The 20469-nt window shown below is 37.2% G+C and overlaps 1 protein-coding gene across 1 annotated transcript in view; it reads right to left on the reverse strand.

Moving 5' to 3' along the window:
• Positions 1-9892: 9892 nt before the first annotated feature.
• Positions 9893-20469, reverse strand: part of BICD1 (BICD cargo adaptor 1) — a 47559-nt gene continuing 36982 nt past the window's right edge. Inside the window, exons 6-7 of the mRNA XM_010168823.1 lie at positions 16852-16927; positions 9893-10695 (exon numbers count right to left, since the gene is read on the reverse strand). Of these exons, the coding sequence (XP_010167125.1) occupies positions 16880-16927 (48 nt within the window). The 3' untranslated portion in view covers positions 9893-10695; positions 16852-16879. The remainder of the gene's footprint in view (positions 10696-16851; positions 16928-20469) is intronic.

Here is a 20469-nt window from a genome sequence, read left to right on the forward strand (position 1 = left end):
CAGCTAGGAGCAGGGACTCTGTCCTCATGGAAATGCATGACCATGACTTGAAGTGCTCTTTGCCATTGCTTTGCATTTATTCCCAATGCCTAGCCTGAGCTCTGCTCTCTTTCTATGAATGCTTACCTAAACAGTAAAGCAAAATGTTTTGGTTCTCTCCTTAACAAATCAATGCCCGGAGAACAATTGGCTGGTAAAACGTGTTGTGAAAAGAAAAGCGTAATTATTACTTCCAGCTCTGGAAGAGAATATACCAGTCTCAACATTCCAATACCCTGTTAATCCTGTTTCTTTTCCTTATTGTAAAAACCAAGCTGTCAGGTACTTAAGATTGCTTCTAATGATGCATATGGTACATGCACAGGAGTTTCAGCATGCTTCTCAATAATTTATAGTGGCTTAAAACAGAGAGACTTCAAAGCTGTTGCTGCATTTGCAGACTCCTCTAAGTTAGCTTCATCCACCCTTGTGTTCCTTCATTCTGTTCTGCATTCCACAGACTCCCTTGGATCTCTCTGGGCTGAAATGTGATTATTTGGAGCAAAGGCTGTGAAAAGGATGTAAATGCTGCTCCTGTTCCACTTAAACTCACTCTTGCATCCTGTATCTCAAAAATAGCATTCCATTCATATTTATAATTTTTAAAATGTATTTTTACCTCTGGAGATCTAAGATTGTCTAATTTCGTGACTCAGTACTTCAAGCAAGCTTTACAGTATACATCTGAGGCTTTATGCACTGCAAATGGCTATAACTTTACCATATGGAAACGTGCCATGCTTTTATATTCAAGCATAAATAGCACTAAGCATGACTTCATAGACAAGGGGTCGGAAAATTCAGACATTCTAGAATCTTCAGAATCTTAATCTGGGCTTTGTTACAGATTTATATTAATGATTGTGAACACAGTCTTTAAAGAGATGTAGTCACTTTAAAGAAAATCCAAGCTCTCTACCAGAAAAAGAACATCTATATTTTACTGAGCTAACATTGTTGGAAGAAAAGTTTTCCCATGTTCATGCAACATTTATTATTTTGGGCCTAGTGAGTTAAATTGCCCTTTTGGTTTACACGCCTGGCAGAGAGTCAGAAGGAGGGCATAACTCTAAGGAAATTAAAACCAGAAAGTGGCTGTTGAACCTCAGCTTTTTATAGTGAGGATCTGTTAATACCAAGCACTGCAAAAATAGGAAATGAGCTCTGAACCAACTCAAGCACTTGAGAAACACAGGTTCTGGAGCAGGTTATACACCACATGGACTGAATAACTCACCTTCCTGAGAGAACCTGGTTACCACATCTAAAACCATTTTGGTATTCCAGTGTGTGCAGGGTGGATGCATGTGGAGAGTTGAAGGGTTACATGTAAAGAAACTTGTCTCACTTTGTTGAGTATTGATATTTTCCCATCCCATAGTCTCAATTTGTCTGTCTGTAGGTGAGAGATAACGGCACCCATTTTGCAAAGATGCTTTGGAAATTAATTAATATGCATAGAGTACTCTGAAGATTAAAAGAGCTACTTTGAATTTGGTTTAGATAACAAAAACCTTTGAAAGTGGTGGTAGCTTCACAGAGGCATTTTCTTTTTAAGTAATGTAGAACTTTGCTGGTATTCGTATGCAGTGCATTTATGTAAGTTCTAATTTTATGTTTTGCATGGCTGAAGTTGAGTCACAAGCTGGTCAATCACTCGTCAATCACATCTTCAAATTGGTTGATGTACTCCACGTTATGCCCACAGTCCTGTCATCTGCTCTGCACAGGTCAATGCCCAACATCCAGATGGAGCCCACTAAAGTCCACGGTGCTTTACTACAACCCAGGGATCTCTTTAAATCAAATTTCAAATGAACAAACTGAATGGTAGGTCCATTCATTCAGGTCAAAGCAAGTTTCCCGACCAACTGTGAATGACATGGGTCAATCCTCACCCGATTCTAAGGTAACTTCCCTGGTCTAGGGCCTGATGTTAGCATCCGTATAGCCACAAAAGACAGCTGCTGCTTCATCTTGGAGCACCAACAAGCTGTATTGCTATAGAAAGAGCTACCTTGGATGGGTCAGCATTGACCCATCTGAGGTTACAGAGGTTGCTATCTCTAACAGAGGTTTCTTATTGCTATAGCAAAGCCATTTAGTCTTCTATAGAGGGATAGAAGATGACCCGTGTGCTGTAAAAACAGTAGCTCTTTTTCTCCTGTGTTCATATGCCTTTCCTATCTCTATGAGAAGGAACAAATGTTGGGCCCACATCCTCTGCTTTCAGAATCTGATCTTCAAGGGAGCTCTGTACTCACGTAGCTTTCCATATTACATTCCCCATCTGAGTAAATAGCCTCAGTTTTAATACTTTAACCAATATGACAGCATTGAATAGCAAAAATCAATTTCCTTTACAGAGGTAATCAACACTTTAAAAGATGCCAACCCTTCCCTGGTAGGGAATCTTATTAACTCATTTAAATGGACACAACTATCTCATTATTTCCAAAGTTTCCTGACAACTCACTCAAGGGAGATGAAAGACCTTCTTTCCCCACTCCATATGGAGCTTTCTCACAAATAACATTTTTCCAGTCATGTATTATTATGACAATAATTTAAATGTTACTCTTTTTTTTTTCTCTAAAACAAGCTACCAAGCCTTATTCCTAAAGTAAGAGTAAGATACATCCAATGACATATAAGAGAATTTATAAATTATAATGAGTGAAATGTGTGTTTTCTATTATATTGCTCTAGTCAAGAAGGAATCATTCTTGCAAAGGTCAATATTTTTTACTGGGTTATTAAGCTTCTGCTGAGTTGTCAGCTGTAGAATTGAGCCTTATTTTTGTGCAAAGTTAGGACTTTCTTCTTTCATTCTGGCAATCACTCCAGCCTTCCACTGAGAGGAAAGCAGTTGTGTCTCTGCCTTTAGCATTCACAAACAGATGAGAGCTGGCTTTATTCCAAATATATTTTTTTCCCAAGGATGCTTGTTGTTATTATTATTATTATTATTATTTTAACTCTATTTTCCCCCTGTATGTTGTCCTATATATCAAATCATCTATGTTTGTCATTCATAGGTTGCTAGAAGATGTGGATGTCAGGCCCTTTGATATGTCCCTCTTCGTAATTAGTACCTCTGTTCCTACTATTGGTCTCATGAAATCTAGGTTTCAATGTTGTTCAAAATTATGCAGTAATTTTTTGTGCTCGACCTGAGTTGCCAGTGGCCTGTCAGTGTTTTATGGTGTTAAGAGAGTCAAACTATGGCTTCTGCTGCCTTTAAGTATAACTTGAAGTGCTCTGCATTTCTCTTCAGCATAATTGCAGGGATTGTCAAGGGAGGTATCCAGAAGCAAAGACTTGTAGCAGCAGTCACTGTAAACTTTAGCTTCTGGATCTTTTCCATTATCATCTGGCATATTTCCATAGGAAAACCAATAGTTCATTTGTCAGAAATTACCTCCTGCTCCAGAACAATGGGTAACGGTACTTCTCAACAGAGATATTACACAGACATTTTCTTTGGAAACAAAAGATATATTTATATATCTTGTATGTATTTTTATATATACATATTTATATTATGTATCTATGTATATATTTCTCTATATAGGTTTTTTTAACCTAGACTATTTCAGTGACCTTACTTATACCATTGCCTCCCAGAGAGCTGCACAGGACCAGCTGAAGGGGTGATACAGAGGAAGGGGAAGGAGCAATACAGTTTAGAAGTTTCTCAAATCAACTTTGCCATGACAACATTCAGACAAGGGGGAACCCTCTGTGAAACTGTTACCAAAACAAATACACTGAGGAAGAAAATTCTGCTTCCCCCCGCCCCCCCTTTTTTTTTTTTAATACTCAAACTCTTTTCATTTAAACTTGAAGGAGAAGAACATCCAGTGTAAGAAAATTCTATCCAGAGCAGTCACATTCTCCTAAAACAATCATGCAACACTGTTGGCAAAAGCACTTCTGCAATGAACACAGATAAGGTGTGAGACCTCCTCTTCCCAGCTGAGAAAAAGGAAGAAAAGAGAGAAGTGGGAAGAACTTAGCCAAGGTACAGCTTTTGAACTGCATTTCTGTCACCATACACAAATCCTGTTACTATCCAAATCCCCTCACCAGCCAGCCAAAACCAAAGGCAGCCCTCCAATAGTTCCCATGGAGTCAAACATTACGGCAGGCTTGGAGGCACAATCCTTCCTCCAGGCTCTTCCCTTTTTTGAGCTGGACGTTTGCTACCCATCAGGGACACTGGGAGCAGCGAGTTTCACTGGAGGAGCTGCAGCAGCCACCCACCTGCCAGGGCTGAGCTCCCAGATCAGTGTGGGACTGGCTGCTGGGGGAGGATTTTGACGCCCTTGCTGTCAGAGCAAGGCTCTTCCAGATGGGAAAAGGATGTTTCTTACTTTAAAAAGCAGGTGCAGTACACTGTATTGTACACAGCACTCCCAAGCCAATTTTATGCCGACTTCAGCTCTTCCTTTGCTTCCACATCCCCTGAGGGTGGAGATTTGCATCTTACAAAGCAGTCTTGTTCGGAGACTGCAGCTGTTGCAGCATTTCAGAGATTACTCAAATCTGTTGGAAATCCTACATGGGAAATCAGTATTTTAGTACCTCCATCACTCTCAGAAAACAGAGGAAGCATCATTGCTTTAATTCTGATTCCCTTTTCCTTTAATACTATTTTTCCTTCTCAATTTCCTGTCTGATACCTTTTAAACGTACAATTATGGATCTTTACAAACTAAATAAATGTAAAATTATAAGCCAAGCCAATGCACTGCAAATTGACGTAAATAGAATTAGACCAGACAGCATGGCATTAAATGAACAAAAATGGCCAGTTTATTCACTGGAACAGTTATGCATTACACTGTAATTTTAATTGGAACATAAAGATGTAAGAATCTGTATATTAACTTCTTTTAATTATTTTCTTTAGCACTAGAGTGTTTTTCCCAACCATTTGACTGCATGATCATATTACACACGTACAAGCACAGACTTTATGAATCCCTCACAAGGTATTAATCTAGGATTGTCTACAAGGACAAGGAAGAGTTAACATGGGAATTACTTCAATTTTAAAAAACAAATGATGCATTTTTGGAAACAAGAATTATTTAACTTTTTTGCTTTTAGCATAAAGTAGCAACAAGAAGAGTTTCCAATATTCAGTCTTTAGCAAATGAACATATATACTTTTATATTCTTCACCACCTAGAAACACTCCATCATTTAACCCCAAGAAGGCAGGACAACATAATGTCAATTCAACATAGGAGTAGCTGAGTTATTACAGCAGTAAACATACAGTATACAAATTTGTGTTTGTCACAAACTTCACCAATGTTAAAACTCTTTTGAAAGAAATACAGCAATCTCTGTGGTTCATTAGATACAGAACATCATGCAAATGGAAACATTCAATAGATTACAAAAGTCACAAAACATCAGTTTTCTTTTTTTTTTAATTGCTTACAAAGGATCAAGTTAATTAACCCTTTAACAGTCAAACCATAGGGCTGAAAATCAATAGGACAATAATTAATACAATGGACTTAATTTATCCACTGGCATGGCACACATAGCCATATCTGTGAACAGGGAAGAAAAAAAAAAAAAGCTAGATTTCTTATTTCTTCTTCATAGCTGATAAAATAACAACTCAGCTAGCAAGCCAGTCTACTTGAAGCTTTTATCAACTACTTGTGTTTATTGATTTCCAAAATATTTTTGGAACCCAATAACCATATACTCAATAAGAACTGTTTAACTCAGATTACTAATGCTGAGAAAAAACACACTCTTCTCCACTTCTTTCTTTTACAGCAAATCATGACAATCAAAACAAATACAGAGCTTTGTAACAGCACATTTTTGAAACACAAGGCCCTATCACCCAGAGTCTGCCCACATGTTAACTCCAGTCATGGAATATAGGATTTTTTTTCTTTAGCTTTTGACAGTTTGTCACTTGGTTGCCATTAGATTTCATGAAGGGGATTTTCAAGAACTGCGCAGGAAACAGATTAAAATCCAATAAGTATTTAAGCCATGCACCTCAGAATGAAAGATACAGACTCTCTGTGATAGTCCTCTTGCCTTTCTAGCAGGAGGAATATGAAGATCGCGTAAGAAATAAGAATTTTCTAGCTTAGTTATGGATATGGAAAAGCTACATGATGTTAAGAATCTCATGCACGCATTTTACATTGCATATTTAGATGCATTTGTACCTGAAGGCAAAAGGCAATTACTTTTTTCTTTCTCTTCTACAGGATGCTTAATTATACTAAAAAAAAACCCTTAATGGCTAAAAAAGTCTGAATATTGTATATCCCTTTCAGACTCACTGCACACACAGCAAAGGAAAACTGAAGAAAAGTGATGACTGGAATTTTTAGAGATAACTATAGCAATTATCATACTTCAAAGGTAAAACATCATTGCATGCCCTTCTCAAATGAAGATTTCTGAAGTACAAAAGAAAGAAATTTACTGTAACCGCAGTGGATGTGCATCTTCCGCCAAAAAAAGGAACAGACCTCAGAAGGACTGATAAAATCTATACCTTATGATGATGGTCAATCCAGCTATGGTAGAATTGGTAGCACAACTACTGACTTTGAACAATAATAAGGTTGGTATCAAAATAAGGGCCCAGACTCATGGGTGTTGTTCCCAGTGTGATGAGGACTGGGTCATATTTTGCTAACAGCTAATATTTGCAACGTAATTATCATGAGCAGCCTTCATAGGTGAGGTCATATTTCATAAGTGAGGTTATATTTCATAACATAATCTCCTTTCTGTTCACAATTAAATATGGCAAATGGCTTAAACAAGTTCACAGGTTTTTTTAATAAAAAATAAACTGAAAATAATCTTGGCATTAAAACTTGCAGCGTTACCTTAATTACAGATTCATTCTGTGAACCCTACAGTATAGCTATGGTTATATTAATCTACTGTGAAAAATGTAGATGAAGAAAGCACAGAGATGCCAACCTGTCAATCAGATCAATCAGAAAGAATATCACTGTTGCCTCATCTAGAAGGCAACTTCTAGAACGTGCTTACAGAACATCAACTTCTATATGATTAGATGATCATCATGAAAAACGATAATATTTCTTCCTTCTGTAAAACCTCTATTTGTCTTCTGATTGATAGAAAATATATTTTCCATACTATTACATTTTACAATGTATTTTTTCTTTTTTATTTCCCCTTACATTGAAATTATTTTTTAATTATTTTTTTCCCCCACATATTTCCTATAAACTGGATTTCCAGAAGTGGATTGTATCACTGAACAAGGAATATTTTTTCACTACATCAGAAAATAAAACCCAAACCAAAACGCCTCAGAAATGAATATCCAAATCCAAAGAAATCTGATGGCCATCCTAGTGAATGAGAGCTGCATTTCAGATACAAAAGTCAGAGCAGGATTTTAATTGCTTCTTTACTGTGTAGGACATATTTCAGCCTTACTGAGTATACTCAACCATTACAAAATATATGTATCAGTTTTTCTTTATCTTTAAAAATCAGAATAGATATCAACACATCAGAAATTAATTTTAAATGGGCAAAATATAATATTTTGCAACCCTTAAAAACCAGGCTTTTGTTTCTGGTTTTATCTGTATGTAAATATTTCCTACAAAATCTCTCACAAAGTTGTGTGTTATCAAGCACTATATAACAAAGAAGAGTTTATAATCTCGAGTTCAAGATATATATTTTATTTTGTACTGGTTAACTGACAAAAGTTGTCCCAGGGACCTACACAGTTTCATAACTTACAGTGCGGTAACTACAGCCATTTGTACATTTAAGTTGGTTTGTTTCTAGTTCTCTTACATTTCCAACGCTTCAGTTTTATTACATATAAAAAATGTTAATTGAAAACTTAGAAATGAAGAATTTAAAGCTTAAGAGAATAAAAAATTTAATAAACCCACTTATTTCTATAAAACAGGGCCATAATTTCTATACCATTGGATGCTGTTTCATAATTCTTAATCCACATGGACATACCAGCATAATGTTTCAATTTCCCGAAGTTGCTCTGCAAATCACAACTGGAAACAAATACATTTCTAAACAACTGTTCCAGTACAACATTTTTTCCAATAAATTTGTATCTGTATAGAAAGGAAATGTATTTCACTGAATTTCTGTTTAATTAACTTAAATTCAGGGAAAATGTGTTTGATCTGGATATGAAAATAGAAAAAAACTATTCCAAGTGCAGCCTGCAGTAACTGTAATCAAAGTGCAATGCAAATTCTTTTTAACAATATACAGCAGCTGTTTTTGTTGGATGCAGACGTGGCCACTGTACAATATTCATACACCAGTCTGACAAGGTCAGGAATTCTGAGACTTTTTTCTGACGGCAGCATTCACCTCAGACAAAATTTTGGTTTTTTAAAAAATAAAAATCAAAATAGCAGCTAATCTCAGTAATCTCAGTGTCAGACATTATGACAGAGCTGAACAAAGTTTCATTTGACTTTTCTATGACAAGACAACACATAGGTTAAGTATGATACTGAACAGCAATGCAAATGTATACAAGAAGAATCATGTGAACCGCATGGAAACCAAAGTCAAAACACTGTTGAGTGTTGTCTGTTTGATCTGATCAGAATTGGATATTAGTTTGTTCCTATTTTCTCCACCTCTGACTCTGAATGTTTTGTTACAGTAGCTCAGCTGCTTTGCCAAGGTTACACGACATGTTGTTGACGACATAAAGTATTTCTATTTACAGCACCTTCGTTACTGGTACTATGGTAATGATGATTTGTTAGGCACACGGAGTGGTCACCGATTCTTTCCTCTGCTGATGTTTTGTGTATCGTAACATTTGGTAAGCACTATTACTAACAGAAGACTGACTTAATTTTCTCAGATTCAGGCAGAATACAGAAGAATTATTCCAACCACACCTGCAGCAATTTTTTTTCCCCTAGCTGCTCTGTACTTTAGGCTGTACTGTGTTTCCCGCTTGTAGGTCATACATAAGCTGCAGAGAAGGAATAAAGACATGTGGAAATATCCAAGCCTTTCTTCTGTAAATAAATTAAGGCCACCTGACAAAGCAAGGAGTCTACTAGTTACCAACAAGTAGGCAGGTAGGCAGTACTGCAGACATTTTTCTAGCTGATGACCAGACGGGAAGCCCATAGGTGCTGAACCATGACCCCCTACTTATCCCCTTCCCTTGCTGTCAGGTACTGTGCAAAATAAATTCCTCTATTCTTGATTTTTTTTTTTTCTGAAACTCACTACTTTTTAAGAAAATCCCAGACTTACTCAGCTTTTACAGAAAAGAATCTTTAACTAGGAACACTGTGCACTGTTGCGATAGAGTCTGCGTAGCATAGATCACCTGAGTATTTGTCATAAACTGACATGAGCTAAGGTTCTGTGTCTGTTGATTTTTGGCAAGGAAAAAAATGCACTACAGTAAAGTCCTGTTAACTTTGATCCATACCATTAACCCTACCTGCATGAGTTCTTTCACTACAAAATACTTCACACAAAATGCATATGACTTTGCCATTCATACTAGCCTTTCACAGTAAGGCCTTGAGCTAGTGTCCTGAATATGGGAGTGGGAGGAAAGAATGTTTTTAATTAGCACACAGCATTTTACTTGTTTTAGATTTTCTTTCTCAGATACCAAATAGAAAGTAACCCCAAAAAACAGCACCAATTCATCTACCTGTCTGAAACGCAAAAATATAATTACAGTGCAAGCAAACAACTGAAAACAAATCAATACATCATCCTTTCATCTCCTTCTTAGGCTTAATAATTATCTTTTAGTGAAGAGCTAGAACAAAACCAGAAGCTAGTGTAATAGGAATTAAAAAAAAACAAGTGCATAAACAATATCAGTGCAGCAGCAAAATATACAGTCATTGTTAACATTCCAATTCAATCCATTTCCAACATTTTTGTGCAATAAAAATTGGCCATATGCTGGCCAATGCAACAAGCCTCTTTTTAATATTAACACAGTCATTCTTCATTTAAGCTAGTTCTGCTTGTTTTTAAAAAATAAAATCAATTAAATACAACTCTCACAAAAAAAAAAAAAAAGAGACTATTTTATAAACACAAAATTCTGGTGCAAATAAAGTAAGAAATAAATATCACACCCTTAATGACAAAAGGAAATTTGAACTGGTTCCTATGGCTGAACTTAGAGGATATGAGGGTAGGATTTTTGTAACATACTCTTTTTAACATTGGCTTAAGTCTCTCATTATTTCAGAGGTAAAGCCAAGCAGCTGGAAGGAACATTTTTGTTGTTAAATTTCACTACACTTTAGTTGAGATAGCAAAGTTTGAATACAATCAGAGGACCATAAAAAGTCTTCTTGATAGGTTGGGCTCTGTGCTTTGTGTTCTTCTCAACCTTCCCTCTGTCACCAGAGCAGGGGATATGAATCCAGACTTGTCAATGCAGCAACAAGGCAGGATTGTCTACCTGCTTGCTGGGAATAACCCCAACTTTTGTTGCGTGAACTCCACTCTGTTTGCATTTTCTCTTCCATTGCATATGAAGATTAGGGGTAAGGAGGAGGCTTAGAGAGACAGTTGAGAGGGGCACACTGAGAGCTGGAATGTGGCTGCTCTTCTGGAAGAGCATTAGGGCTGAAAATTAAAAAGAAAAGAGAAAAATTGCTTAAAATACACGGCAAACTTTTCACATACATGTAAATAGTACAGGGCTTGAAACAAACTTTAAGAAGGGATGATACCTCATCTCTAAATCTATATTCTCAGATACAGAGTACACATAAAGAGAATCCTCAGTACACACATATTCAGTGACACCTGGATGCATAAATGAAATGCCACAGATATCCTCCTTGCCAGTCCATGTACACGATTGCTGTTTGCATCCTGTGATGAAAAATGCTGTATGGAGAAATGAATGCTGGTGCAAGATGGGGGAGCAGATCTGAAGGACAAAATACATGTGCTATTTTAATGCGAGCATTAAAGACTTCCTTATGCAACTGATTAATTGTTTGAAATGAAGCACAGTGCCAGTCTGGAAATCAGGTTTCATCATTTTGTGAAAACATGATCTCTTACTGAATGTGACCTATTTACTAGTACATTCGTACAAATACGGTGTAACCTTCCTCATCAGGCAACAAAAGCATTACATATTTTGGAATCAACACTTCTGAAGAGTAGGCGTTTTTTGTGTATTTTGTTTTCTTTCAGTTTTGTGCTGTTTGAATCCTTTCAATTCTATCATATACTTCCATCATTTGACTGTTTTTATATACAATTTGTGTGATAACAGCAGTCACCCCTTAAGCCTCTAAATGTTATTTATAGTGTATATTGTCATATAGTGCAGAGAGGTCTGAACTAGCTTTCAGCAAACCAGGTGGGGCTGGAGCAGCAGCAAAAAGATAAGGGACAGCTAACACAAACATACACCACTTCTTGGTGCAGAGTTCCAGGGTGCTCCTGCTAGAAAAGCTTCCGATACTCAGGTTTGCTCATTTAAAGGCAGCTCAGCAGTCTACACTACACTGCAGTAGACAATGCGGACACAGCTTAAGTGAGTCCCGTAGGATTCCTTAGCCTTGGCCTGTCCTGTTTTAAAAGAGTGAACTTCAGTTCATCTTGCCAATGTCAAGCTAAGTGACAGCCATTAAATTTTCAAGGAAAGTGTGTGGCAAAACAAGATACCAAAACAGTATGCAAGCAAATGCAGTTCATAAAAAAATCCCAAAATTAGTTCTTTAACATGTCTGGCAAGAGTTTTTTTCCTAATGCTTCAAATGTTCTACAGTCTTGAAGTTATTCCAAGCTCAACAGCGTGCTATATGATGAAGCACAATCATTTATGTCCCTGTCTTCAAGAAAATTTGCCTTTTCCATTTTCCTTCTTTAGAAACCATGCTGTTACGTACTATCTCTGCAGCACAGGCTATTGGAGTGCTGGCTGAAGGAATGCAATTAGTCAGTTGCTGGAAATGAATCATTTTGAAATGCCAGAGGTGTTTGAAAATCTGCCACTGGAAATGCCAGTGGTACTGAAAATGTCTGTAGTTCCATATACAGCATTTACTTAGGGAAACAAATAAATGACATTGCACTTGCTTGAAGACAGAAACAAGTGTGCACCATCACTATTAAGAAAGTAGATGGCAATGTCCACATTTTCAAGTCAGAGAAGCCTAGGAGACTATGACCACAAATCCACAAGTATTACAATTCAGCAGAAGCTACAGTCCTTGCACCTCTGGGCTTATTTGAAGACCATAAGACTTGCACATCTTAAGTTAGATTCTGTTTCACATTAATATTCCTGAAGACAAGTTTCCTGATTGCAAGATGGCTGGTGAGAGTGGGTTACACAAGCTCAGGACCTCACAAGGTTTGTTTTGTGCTCAGCTGAGTAGGTCAGTCACAAAGTGTTTAGTGGTATGAACTCGTCAGTGTACATATAGATTTAGTCTAACCCTAAGCACCTAGGCATAACTATTTAATCTAGGTTAGTAGGTTGAAGGTTACTAGTTGGACTTATTGAATCAAACACTCTGAAAAGACACCAAACATATCTTCTCTAAGTAATTCTTTCCATAGCTGTATCTATCCTTTTCTTCTGCTGTATTCTGCCACATACAGATGCAGATACAGCATCTAAAGAGGGATCTGAGATCTTTGTCTACTCCACTCAAATGAGTTTGTGTCAAGAGTGACTGCAGATGGACCCAAAAAGTCTGCATTTACTCTCAAATTTATCTGCTCATCAAAAGCCAGCTTCTGGCTTCAGGGCCTCCTAAGTTTTCATGATAGGCTTAGGAGAAGCACTATTCTTAAGTCATTCTGAGAAATAAAAGTGAATTAGAACTTTAATATCACATTTGGGAAAGACAAACAAAGAGGTGGTCATATTATCCTACAAAGACTGCCTTACTCTCCTCCCTTGGTGCCCCATTTATTTTTTCAAGGGACTTCAGTAATTGTCAGAAAGCAAAAGAAACTCAACAGCTATTTTCCTTGCTCATTAGCAGAGATGTGTTTTTCTTTTGGGGCTTCTTTCCCAGCTTTAAAAATGAGCAACACCAGATGTGCATGCTCTGAGGGAGAGGACTGGTGAGGAAATGGCCGTAGTTAAGACTAGTTATGTACAGCAATGGCCTGAAAGGGGACCTCTCTGAGGCATATGGGATTCTCCTCTACACAAATATGCACAACCTTAATAGTGTTTTGGCACAACCTTAATAGTGTTTTGGCACAACCTTCAGTACAAAGGCAGCCCTGACTGCAAATACTGTAACACAAACTATCCCAGACGAAGCTTAAATTACGAAGCACTGTGCTTAGAATTCATTTTCTCTTCATGATGATTCTGCATTGCTTCTCACTTTGAAAAATAAATAAATAAATAAATAAATGTATGTTAGGGGCATTAGGAAGGGGAAAAAAAAATTACAATGTTATCGGGCACCTTTGCAGCAACATACATACATCCATCACTTGCGCTACTACTACATTTGAATCTTATCCTAACACTCTACTCTGATACCATCAGAAAACACTGTACATCCAGTTCAGTAATGCAGATTACTGTAGGAATATATAAACAAAAATTACGTCAGAATCAGCAAGTGACACATGACATGCAGTATGCTTTTTATGGCAGTACAGGTGATTGTGGCAGCAGGTCATGGAGCTGACCTATCAGGCACGTTGATAGGCAGTAGAGGATGGTAGGTGAGATTAATATCATGAAGCAATAGAGGGACATGGAAGAACCTGAAGCTGTACACTATTAACAAGGAAGAACATTGTTACATGCACCCCAAGGGATATGTATGGCTTTTGAAAACATTTGGTTTTAATAGACATTTTTGTAAACTTCTCTTTAAAGTCTGGTATCATTAGGGGAATCCATTCATTTAGTTAATGAATGAAGTTTGTATTATTTTTTGTGTTACCATTATTGTCTGTTTTTAAGCAGCTTCCCCCCCCACCACCCCCAGCACTCAAAATGATAATCATGTATTGCTGAAATCAACTGGAAAATAGCGTGCAAAGCCCTTCAGTGTTAGTACTCAGTTCTCTGTCTTAAAGATGACATTTACATGCAATAGTGTCTGGCATTAATTGTAACTGTAACAAATCAGCAATGGAAAATATAAACAGACCAGTGATATTCTCCGAATGCAATCATTTTTCATGCAGTAATATTTTACCTTATTTTTAATTTATTTCCTATTTTATATGAAATAAAAGCATTATTTCTTATTAAAAAGAGTATTAATTTAATTTGCAGTATCAGATGTTTTGGGTTTGCTTTTTTTTATTGGTAGATAACTTTGATCTAGAGTTTGGCCTCTGATAATGATAATTAAGTTTTCACGGCATTCAACAGAAACCTGAACATGGTCCAAAGACAGACATACTCTTTTTAATATTTGATGTTGGAAATATTTGAGTCTTGTCCAGTATAGTCCATCAGACATGTAGCTAGAGATGGCAGAGAAGGGTAGACACCACCCAGTAATTTTCAGGGTAGGCCTACATTCAGTTGCTTGCCTCATACTCCTGAACCTAGAAACTGAGGTGATGCATGGAAGGCAGAGCAAGACTTTAATGGGGTTCACTAAAACCTATGCACTGGAATTTATGTACTTTCACAGCTACTAAAAAATCCAAGATTAAACAAGTCCCACTTAAAATTCAGTATAGATAATGGATGAGGGAAAATTCTCTGTATTTGATGTTAAAGTTCAGAGTTAATCTGTGTTATGGTCAGGCATATTAACTAGTTTGAACATGCTTAGACACTTTGCATGATGCAGAAAACATCTGTGTGAATTACAGGTCTCAATAAGTGGTTGTTTAATCCTGGGTGAAATAGCACTGAGAGGTCACATTACTGTAAGAGTAATATTAGAGACTTAAAAACCAAGCATACCACTCTCTTAAAATGGGTGACCTCAGGGCTGGCCACAGCTTTAATCTGCCTCATTCGGCACCACATGATTGAAAGCATGTGTACCATGCCAGGAGTGACTATCAGAGGATGAGGAAGGGCTGTACAAGCTCCTGTCTTCCTCCTCTGGCAGATTTAGAAAATCTGAACCTCAGTAAATCAGGTTCTTTAAATGCCTTTAAATTTTACTCCAGATTTCAATTACGTGATTTAAAGCACTCAACTTATGCCACCATGCTGACTTGCATTAAATCTGTTGTTATGCTTCACTGCTTTATGAGACTGTGCGGCTACACGGCAGAGACAAGCAAAGCAACAGCTTTACTTTATAAAAAATAGCGTGTTGTTTTCACTTCACCTGAAGAGTATCAATCTAGTGGCAAAAAACAACAGTCATTTGAAAGTCAGTAGTTCACCTAAGTATACATGTGTGTGCTGTTTGTGGGATGACTGATCTGACTTTTTAAAAATATTAACCATATTTTTAATTCTCCTTATTGTTTCCCATATATCATGGTTTTGATTTTGAAACATGGCAAGAAAGGCTTCTGGAACACTTCCAGTTCTCACTGTAGCTAATGAGGTCTTTCTAATGGAGGAAGAATTCAGGGACAAACCAGAAAACCCTAAGATTTTCCTTTGGTCCTTATCCCTTTCTGTGGGTTTGTTTTTAGAACAAGGTAGTGCTTGAAGACAAACGTATAGCAAGAGTAGATCAGGTAGGTCTTCCATTCTGAAAATAATTTCTTAAATTGCAGGAACAACTGTTAGCATTTAGAGAGAGATGGTATTAGAGCATATGCTCCACCAGGAGAGTAGCTCTGGAAAGAACAGAATAGGCTTTGGTTTTATGATATATAAATTAAACAGGGTTAAAATCAGACTTGTTAACATTAAATGTCTGTGTATCCAAAGCACTTAACTATATCCTCAAGTTGTTGTAACATCTAAAATATAGCAGAGACCACTTCACAGGGATTTTAAGGATTTGAAATGGAACTAGTAACTGTTTTGCAGTGTGCTGTAAAACTCCAAACCAGTAAACGGTACTTTTCAGTTATAATGAGCTTTCACCAATTTCTCAGTATTATTTTTGTAATACCCTTATATGGTAAGGAAGTTAATACTTCCACTTAATAGGCAATAAAAGAGAGGCACAAATGAAGTAGCTAAAAATAATGTAACCTATTTCAAACAAGGGAGTATAGTCATAAGTGAATATATGCACAGAATATACCATGAACAGATAAAGAAAGATATTGTAAACTCTCTTTGCTTAGGTTGTTTTTTTGTGCCTTCATTAACTCAGCTGTCTCAGAGGTGTGATCTGGCCTTTGCACCACCTACAAGCGAGGACACCAGTTTACTTTTAACAAGACTAAGAACTGACTGCAGTGGGTCTGAGTTTCCAGGTCAGGGAGAACTTTCTGAGAAGTATCTGCTAAAAATCTCACAAATGCCTCTAAAATGCCAGCTTACAAAAGGGACACCTACACTCAACCCTAAAATTAAAAGTCCTCCATTTAAGTAAATTTATCTAGCAACAAAATAAAATTGTTACTATTTTGGCATCATTGAGAAACTGTTTGCATAAAAAGACCAATGAGGAATGCAAGATCCAACTTGCATTCTTTTCCATATTTTATATAGATATAAGTGTGTGAATGCTGTGATTCATGTTTGTACTGTCACTGCAGAAATTATCACTGTTCCTCAAGTTGTTAACAGTTTTTTGTTAGTGAAGAATTGCAGTGAAGTGCTTTTGCATAAGGAAGAGAAGGAGAGTTGCAGACGTGCATGCAGCTACGTGCAAAGAGAAAAGAGTTAGTTAAGTTTACCTGACAGTCTGGCAATCTGGCCCCCTGGCTAGTTGTGAGCCGTGTGGCGGTATGGAGGCAGCAGGCTGCTGACAATCTACAAGAAACTGATAAATTAGACATATATACAGAGAGATTACAGAGTAAGGGGTTAGTAACAGTAGTACACAGGCTATGTATCTGCTGGAGAGATTTAGTGAGGAATGTGTTCTTGGTTCCTTATCTGAAAGAAACACCTTTTTTCCTGATAGTAATAACATTAGCTGTTGCCTTTTTTCTTTCCGCAAGAAGCAGTGAAGACATTTTTGCTTGTCTTCCCATAGCATTGACAAATTTTTGTTTAAACAGACAGCAATAGCAGGCCGTATTCAAGATCTAGATTTAAACTTTGTACTCGTCATTCTTCTGCTGGTGATGAAATTGTTTTGCTTACATCTAATCTAAAAAGGGTCAATAAAGCTACTCAAAATTTCTGCACAGAATTTAAATCCATATAACAACAATTACAGATACCATTTCATTATGGTCTTAAAGAAAAATCTAGCAAGAAAAATCTTTGCAACTTCTAAATAGTGCTTGTGAGATTAATTTTATGAGGAAAAGGGAGAAATTGGTACAGTCTGTTTTCACTGCTCTGTCTGGATTATTTTATCAATCCTCTGCCAAAACAGTTTCCACATTAATCACTTGCAAAGCTGCATCTAGTTTTCAATTTATTAAATAACCATAAAGTAAAATAATTCTTTATTGCTACATTTTTACTGTGACATTTGGAATATGAAGACAGCTTTAAACTCAATATTTGTGGGACTTCAGGAAAGTAGTTGAACAAGACAACCCTGCTTTCTACCAAGATCTCCAGATCTCAAGATTTGCTAATTTTCCCTGCAGCAGTCTGGCCTTTTGTTCCACAGCCTGTGCGATTCAGATTGTCAGGTCCTTTTGAACATTAAAATCTATGGGTGAAATTCTGACCATCTGGAAAACTATAGGAGATTACCTTTTGTCAACAGCAGGCTTTGCAGATCTATCACCCTCTCTGACTGCTTCAATATGATCCTCAACCTGACTCTTCAGTGGAAAGGAATTATTTTCCCCTGAACCTTAAAAACTGGACTTCAAGTACTTGCAAAGAACTGGATTTTGGTTTTTTCAATTGGTTGCTACTTAAATCTCAACACTAATAATCATTTATCTTTACAGTGTGGATATTTTCCAAAACCCACTTCTATTCTTTTTCTCAATCAAGTTGAAAAACGTGTAAGTAATGCTGTCAAGTGTCTTGAGATGACATCAGATACAATGCAGAGCAACACACCTTCCTAGCAACACTGAGCATCATAATGTTTCTCTTTCATACAAGCCCAGAGTGCTTCTCCCTGCTTCCTGTGAAGATCTATGCTGACCTCCAGTGGGTGGAAACAAGTGTACCCAAATCACTAGTTTCTTATTGCTTCAGCCAAGAAGGGAGTGTTTTGGACCTATTTTCAAGAGAACAGGTATCTACATCAGAAAAATATATGCACGGTTAGTGCTGACACCATTGTGTCAGGAAGCAGAAATGGAATGAGAAAGGATACTGTGCCATTCTCTCATTTACCAGGATGGTCACTATAGTCCTCAGTATGTCTTTTAGCAGATGAGTGCAAAAGTTTGCAATGTATTTGAGTCACAAATAGAAGGGTCTGTCATTTCAGAACAAAGCTCAATTAAAAGGAAAGATGCCTGGGGGAACAGACAGAGCAGGCTAACTGCAGAAGGGAAATGACCGTCAAAAAATTTTGAAGATTTAATGTCTTATTCTAAGCAAACTAGTTTGCAGAAGTCCAAAGCAAAGTCATCCCTGACAGCTTATAGAAGGTAGTCAGTGAGAAAAGGAATCGAGAACAGAATGCTGTGTGATGAAAAGGTGCAGACAGGTTTCATAAATACAGAATAAATTATTCTGACAGGCTTTGCCAGAATAACACAAATGCCCAATTTATGATCCTATTCTAATATTTCAAACATCCTGCAAATATCTTACAATGCCTCTTTATCTGCTAGATTTGGCAGAATGCGTGAATAGAGAGCCAGACACTGTGAGCATTATGCAACCTGGATAATAACTACTTGATGCAAGCAAACTCCCTCAACTTCACATGAAACAACAGTTCTGTCTGGCTCACGCTCACCTACGTTGGTACAAGATCTAGTGGTCCAGATGACTGAAAGTGGCTGAATTGTCCTCCTGCAGGAGTGAAGTTTTTGAGGATTATGCTAGGAAAGAGCAAAGCAGAATGTATATGGCTTACGTATACGCCCTTCAAATTCAAAGGAGCTCTCATGTCCAAGTAGCTGTGTCTGAGCTAACTTTGTTCCTTATATATTCCTTTGAAGTATTTTGTAACCCTATTTTCTAATACCATGACAGTTATAAACACAATGTAACAAAAAGTAATTTTAAAGGTGAAAACTAGAAGACAGCCTTTGGTCCTTCCCTTCTACTAAGGAACTCCTGCCTGCATCAAATAAATCTTTGTTTCTTTCTGAAAATCTCTGTTGCAGGTTAAAAGTTTCAAAGATGCCTTTACTGATTCTATGGTCAACCTCACACACCATAAAGACAAGGAAAGATAGACATGCCATCTTTTACTAATAAATAAAAACAAATTAAAAAAAATTACATTGGAAGAGGCCTGTTCCCAGTAATTTTCAAAACTCAGGGAGTGTCAGTCAAGCTACAAAGTGAAAGGACAGTTTGCTATTTGTGTAGAAGACATCTGGGGAACAGACACAGATTGTACCTTATGGAGTGTCTTCAGAGAACACCAACAAAATTATTAATAAAGTTATTAAATACAGTCTCTTTCCTCTGTCATTTCCAGTTGCTGTGAGGATAATAAACTACTGGGTGCAGGGGATGGGCTGGCTGATGACCTCTTAAGAACTTTTTTACAGTTCTATGAACCTATAAGAAATGAAGTTCAGTGACCATTTCAACCACAAAAGGCAAAGAGAAGCTATTGTACACAAAAATTCATATGCCAGTTTTCACTGAATTCAGCAGGACTTGAGACTGTACCTACTCCTGTGGCAGTATCAATGTTCACCACTGCATCTGTTGGAGCTCTGAGGCTTGACTCATGCTATACATTAGGCCTGTTCCAATTTTCCAGTTCTTAACATTTCAGCCGTTTGCTGGCAATGGTGGTGTAAAGGGCTCAGAGGTATCTTTTCTCAGATTAGCCAGTGCTGATTTTCCTTTGGAATCTAATGGCCAGTCCTAATCAGGCTAATCAGCTCCTGATGTAAGAACATTAAAAATGCCAAGCTCAGAGAAGCTACATCTGCTCATATGAGGACTAAATGTAATCCTATAAATTATCCACTGAGAGTAAAACTCACAAAAAGAGACTATTTTCCTGTGCTTCCCTTTTGCTCAGTCACAAAACCAACACATTTCCCTCATGTCACAAGGTGTGCTCTGCCCTCCAGTATGTGAACTGGGTGACTTCAATCAACACATGCCTACTTAACTGAATTATTAGTGTCATAGAGATGGGCATGCCTTCTGTTGACATCAGCAATGTCCCCAGCGAAAATCCTACATGCAAGCATTTTCAGTCCCACCTGCTCAGGACCTAGCATACTGCTATG

This window comes from Antrostomus carolinensis, unplaced genomic scaffold, assembly GCF_000700745.2.
Source record: "Antrostomus carolinensis isolate BGI_N321 unplaced genomic scaffold, ASM70074v2 scaffold3755, whole genome shotgun sequence".
NCBI classification, from domain to species: domain Eukaryota; kingdom Metazoa; phylum Chordata; class Aves; order Caprimulgiformes; family Caprimulgidae; genus Antrostomus; species Antrostomus carolinensis.